Source organism: Orycteropus afer, unplaced genomic scaffold, assembly GCF_000298275.1.
Source record: "Orycteropus afer afer isolate SDZICR_OR568_19922 unplaced genomic scaffold, OryAfe1.0 scaffold00062, whole genome shotgun sequence".
NCBI lineage: Eukaryota > Metazoa > Chordata > Mammalia > Tubulidentata > Orycteropodidae > Orycteropus > Orycteropus afer.
In genome coordinates this window covers 8,384,337-8,390,295 of record NW_006921649.1, presented here as the reverse complement: position 1 = coordinate 8,390,295, position 5,959 = coordinate 8,384,337, and the positions used below count along the sequence as shown (strand labels likewise).

Genomic DNA, 5,959 nt, shown 5'->3' with positions numbered 1-5,959 from the left:
AAGATATTCAGGCAGGCTACAAACACATGCTTCATACAGCAGGCATTACAGAGCAGATCCAGGGGGAGGCCTGTAGAGGTCTACCTAAGCTAGTAGGTGGTGGTAGAGCTGACTGATGGTGACATATTAGCTAGCCCATTTGGCTCATACACCCAAGCCATGCTTCCAATATCAATTTTATCAGTGACATATTGATTTCTGGTGGTACAGTGTCTAAGGCAATTGACTGCTAACCAGGAAGTTGGAGGTTCAAACCCACTAGCCACTACACAGAAGGAAGATGGTGCAATCTATTTCCATAAAGATTTACTGCCTCGGAAACCCAATGGGGGTCAACTATGAGTTACAAATGATTCAGTGGCAGTGGGTTTTATATTGATTTCAACTTAGTTTAGGCCATTAGTCTTTGCGCAAATTTTTAAAAGCCCCACCCCCTCACCACCATTGGTGGACACAGCCCACCCTACAGACATAGCAGAAAGAGATGCTACTTCCCCTCAAGACAGGACTCTCAGCTGGATGCAGGAAGTGAGAGCTCCCTCCCGGGCCAGGTTCTTTGTGCAGTGCACAAACTACATAATTTTCCATAACAGTTCTCCCAGAATCAAGGCTAAAATTCATTGGCCCATTCAAATCCTAATAATGCTTATTTTCCTTTGTTACAGTTAAAATTAACAAAGAAATGTATCTAGGAGGGGTCACAGGCCCAAATAGTCCCAGGGCTGTAGCAAACTGACAGCATAATGGACATCAAACCATCCAGTTTAGCCTTTTCTCTCAGTGCCATCAAGTTGGATCTGACTCGAGGAGACCCCTCCTTGGGTTTCCGAGGCAGTATCACTACGGAAGTAGGTTGCTCAATCTTCCTTCTGAGGAGTGGCTGGTGGGTTTGAACTGCCAGCCTTCTGGTTAGCAGTCAAATGCCTTAGGCACTATGCCACCAGAGCTCATTAAACATAAATTCCTAAAAACAAAAAACTAATTCTTAATATCATCAACATGCATTTTGCAGCCCATACCCAGGTACAGGTGCCGAGGATGCTGGGTACACACTACTGATTTCCCAACACCATCAACCAAGGGCCTTGCCTCTGCGGGCAGCTGGTCAGGGACTCACCTCCACAGGTCTCCTGTATTCGCACCACATCTCCAATCTGCAGAGACAGCTGGGGGGCGCCACGGCCTTGGAAATTGTATATGGCTGTGAAATGGAACAGAGAGGCAGCCAGATGAGACCTCTGGACCCCTTGAATCCCTGATCCCTTCTCCTCAGTGGTAGCCTCCTTTCTGTTCTCCTTGCACATAAGCAGACAAAACCATAGTAGAAACCCATTGCCCACCTCAGGAGTTAACCCAAAACCCAGCCTTGAGCACAGAATACTCTCCTGTACCTTTTATTCTTTATTAATTAAAATAACAAAATAAAACCAATGCAGAAATCATTCATTGCCTACCAGAGGAGTTAATCTAAACCCAGCCAGGATCCTACAGGCCTCTCCACTCATTAAACAACCCTGACTCTCCCTAATGCAAGGCCTCCACCCCAGCCTGAGTGACAAAAGGAATGTGGGGCACATTGTTAGAGCACATTGACCTCCTACTGTATACCGGCCATCTGCTCAGCACACCCCCTCATTTAATCTCACTCTGTGAGATCTAAACTGTTGTTGTTGTTGTTTGCCGTCGAGTCAGCCCCGACTCATAGCGACCCCTTCTTGGGTTTCCGAGGCAGTATCACTACGGAAGTAGAATTGCCCAACCTTCCTTCCGAGGAGTGGCTGGTGGGTTTGAACCTCCAGCCTTCTGGTTAGCAGTCAAGTGCCTTAGGCACTATGCTACCAGAGCTCCCAAGAGCTCTAAACTAGGATCCCATTTTACAGGTGAAGGTTACCAGGCTAGGAAGTAGCAGAAAGATCAGTATCCAAATTTCATATCCTCAACCACTCTGATTGTCTACCTGCTGTCCCCAAATTACTCCACCCTGAGGACAACTGCCTAAAATGCCAGTTTCTCCACTGCAGCACTAGGAGACTAAGATACCAACCTTTGTTCCTCCAGCTAAAGATGTCTGTTCCCCAGCCTCCACCAAAATAAATCACTCAGGCCAGTCCTGCCTCCTCCATGAGGCCCTCTCTGTCTTCTCCAAGCCATACTGACCCCATTTCCTAAGACGTGGTAGCACTCATATGAGTACTTAACACTGAGGAGTGTGCTCTGCTTTCCCAGTTCTTCAGTCAGATCCTGGGGAGCAGGAGTTGGCTAGGAGCACATGCAGAGAATCCTCTGTGGTGTCAGAGCCTCCACTAGTCATGTGGAGTCTGAGTTCATGACATACCATCATAGTGCTCAGCCCCTGCTCAATATCACTTACTAAATGAGAACCAGACCATGCTGTTAGCCTGGATTTGGGACCAAGGGCTGTACAGAACTAGCATTGGGAAGGTCTTCCAGAAGAGAATAGGATATATATGTGTGGTTTAGTTTAAGAAAAAGCCCTCAGGACTGTAAAATGATACGACCACTGTGGAAAACAGTATGGCAATTCCTAAAAAGGCTAGAATTAGAAATACCATATCCCATTACTAGGTATATATCCTAAAGTGAGAGCCAGGAAAAGAACAGATATATGTTCACCCATGTTCACCACAGCACTATTTACAATAGCAAAAATATGGAAACAACCTAGGTGCCCATCAACAGAAGAATGGATAACCGAACTATGGTACATACACACAATGGAATACTATGCAACCCTAAAGAATAATGTAGAATCTGCAAAACACTGCATAACATGGATGAACTTGGAGGACAGTATGCTGAGTGAAATAAGTCAATCACAGAAGGACAAATATAGCATTAGTTCATGATTGTAAAAAGGAAAGGAAAGATTTATACATGGAAGGAAACTTTGTTGGTTACCAAGGGTGGAAGGGGAGGGGAGGGAACACTGAAAAAAAAAAAAAAACTGCATTGACCCAAGTCACCACTTTAGTTTTGTGTATTTCACTATACATGAATTATATTTAAATAAAACATATTTTTTAAAACTAGAAAGAAAAAGCCCTCAGGGGGATGAACAATAAGATCCTACAAAGTTGTCATCATTCATTTGGGGAGCAGATATCCCATAAGTGCCTGCAATGTGCCAATCCCATGCTGGGTGTTGCCTCTAGGGTGAACACACAAAGAACTGTAATGCTACAAAATATGATCCTGGTAATAAAAACAAGTGATCTCGTAGAGAAGAACAAGGGGCATCTACTATAGTTAGAGTAGGTAAGAAAGGTCTCCCTGCGGAGGGAGGAATCAAACAAGCCAGCCATGGGAACAGCAAGGAGAAAATCATTCCAGGAAAAGGGAACAGGATATGCAAAGGCCCTAAGAGCATAAAACAAATATCCATGGATGAAACATGGTGAAAGAGAAGGAGGTGCCACAAGACGAGGCTGGAGAGGCAGAGGGGAGGTCGTGCAGATTCTCAAAAGCCATGGTGAGAAGTTTGGGTTTATTCCAAGAAAATGGGAAGCTGAAGGATTTGGTTTTGTTTTGTTATGGTAACAGCTTTATTGCAACACAATTGACATACCATACAATTCATCTATTCAAAGTGTACAACTTAATGGTTTTCAGTATATTCAAAGAACTATGCAACCATCACCACAAATTTAGAACATTTTCATTAGCTCAGAAAGAATCCCCATATCTTTTAGCCACCACAGCGCAGGATTGGCAGGAGGTATGGCCCTGAGAACCCACCCACCCTGCCATCAGGTAGGCTCAGTTCAGAGATCCAGCTCAAATACCAGCACTATAGGTAGCAAAAGTTATTATGATACACGTAAAGAACCTGGTCCATAAGAGATGCTCAATAACATGTAAAAACACAGCCAGGGCCCTTCATCCTAATGTGAGAAATAGACAGGTATACCTGCACTAACTGGAGTGGATGGACTGGGCTTAGGGAAGCACAGGTGCTTAGACAGCACACCAGGTTGCATGTTCAACCTTCATGAGGGTGACAGGAGGCTTCCCACAGGAAGGGCCAGTTGTGCTGACACTGGTCCCCTCCGCCCCTCCTGAGTAGTGCCATTCATTGTGAACCAGAAGAGAACTAGCAAAGTGGCAGTAACCTCTGCATCTGTTGTACAAAGAAGAAGGTCCCAGGTCTCAACAACAGTCCATCACAAGGACCTTTAGCCCTGCTGTAGCCCACAAGACAGCTGGCACTTATTTCCAGATTTCCCCAAACCATAACCTGCTCCAGCAGGGTACAGCTACAAAACAGGCTCACTTAACTTGTGAATCTGGCTCCCCATTTCTAAAGTGCTCATCATAAAACTATCACTTACCGGCATATGGGAAGATCTTCCAGAAAATGACAGGACACATTGTGTGTGGTCTGGCTTAAGGAAAGGCCCTCAGGGCTGGTGAGAACTCAGACAAGAAAATTCCACTTAAATTCCAAACGTGGAAGTAAATATAATCATCCTCATTTGTCTGAAAGTGCATTATCAATACTAATCCTAATAAGAACTACCATATTTTTTTTCACATATAACACGCCCACATAATTAACATGCTCAGCCTCACTCACTGCCATCGAGTCAATTTCAACTCATAGCAACCTCCACTGAATTTCCAAGACTGTATATCTTTACAGAAGCAGACTGCCTCATCTTTCTTCCATGGAATGGCTGGTGGGTTTGAACCTCTGAACTTGTAGTTAGCAGCCAAATGCCTTAGCCACCACACCACCAAAGCTCCTTAAATAAACATGTAAACTCATATAATATGCATAGCACACATAGGAAACTCAAGTGCAAAGGAGGTTGTTGTTGTTGTTGTTATGTGCCATCCAGTCGGCCCCGACACATAGGGACCCCTATGAGTGTGCACTGTCCATTCATTCTCCGCTCCCAATGCCCATCACAGCACCTGGATGGCAGGTGTTCACCAGCCAGTCTCATGCTTTTGTCTTGCCACATACTCCGAGCTGCACTAGGAAATAGGAGGAAACTTGCAGGCTGTTTAGTTTCCGAGGCAGTATCACTTATGGAAGTACATTGCCCCATCTTCCTTCCGAGGAGTGGCTGGTGCTTTGAACTGCCAGCCTTCTGGTTAGCAGTCAAGTGCCTTAGGCACTACGCTACCAAAGCTCCCGCAAGGAGGTTGAGTGGTTTGCAAAAACCATATAACACATGTGGGTATTTGTGTAAAAAATATGGTAATGTTTGTCAAACACTATGTGCCAGATGTGGGTCTAAGTTCCTCAATGCATGTACTCATTTAATTTCAGAATAATCATTTCAAGCAAGAAGTAATTCTTATATCAAATTTCAGACAACAAAAACCCAGGCACAGAGAAGTCAATTAAGTAATTTGTCCAAGGTCACACAGTGCTGAGCTGGGATTGCAGACCTGTGCTCTTTATCACTATTCTATTCTGCAGGTGCAACCTCCCTATGGTTATATCCATTTAACATCTAGGACAGAGATAGCAATTCTGAGCCACTAAGTGATCACAGTCCAGACAGACAGCACTGCTATGTATCCTACCCTAAGCACACCCTGTAAATGCCACTGGGTATTGAGCAGACTATTCTGCATCACAGATACCACTTCTAGACTCCAGCACCATAGATGAACGGTGCATTCACTCCTCTTTCATGTCTTCCCTCCCCCTCCTCTTAACTCTACCTCTTCTGTCCCTCTCTTTCCTCCTTTCACCTTCCCCCATCTCACCAAGTACACATCTGCCAAAACCACATCAAAGAGAGCAGAGTGATTCTGAAGCTATCTCAACTCTGCCATTTATTGCTGTGTGATCTTGGACAAGTGACTTCTCATCTCTGGGCCTCACTTTCTTATAATGGGGATGCAAACAGTACCAACTTCAGAACATTTAAAAAAAAAAAAAAACTGAGCACAGGGCCTGGGGCAAAGTGAGTGCTCAGTAAGT

The 5,959-nt window shown here is 44.7% G+C and overlaps 1 protein-coding gene across 1 annotated transcript in view; it reads right to left on the bottom strand.

Moving 5' to 3' along the window:
• Positions 1–4,389, bottom strand: part of DOCK2 (dedicator of cytokinesis 2) — a 669,066-nt gene extending 664,677 nt beyond the window's left edge. Inside the window, exons 1-2 of the mRNA XM_007939749.2 lie at positions 4,350–4,389; positions 1,118–1,201 (exon numbers count right to left, since the gene is read on the bottom strand). Of these exons, the coding sequence (XP_007937940.2) occupies positions 1,118–1,201; positions 4,350–4,389 (124 nt within the window). The remainder of the gene's footprint in view (positions 1–1,117; positions 1,202–4,349) is intronic.
• Between the last annotated feature and the right edge of the window lie 1,570 nt (positions 4,390–5,959).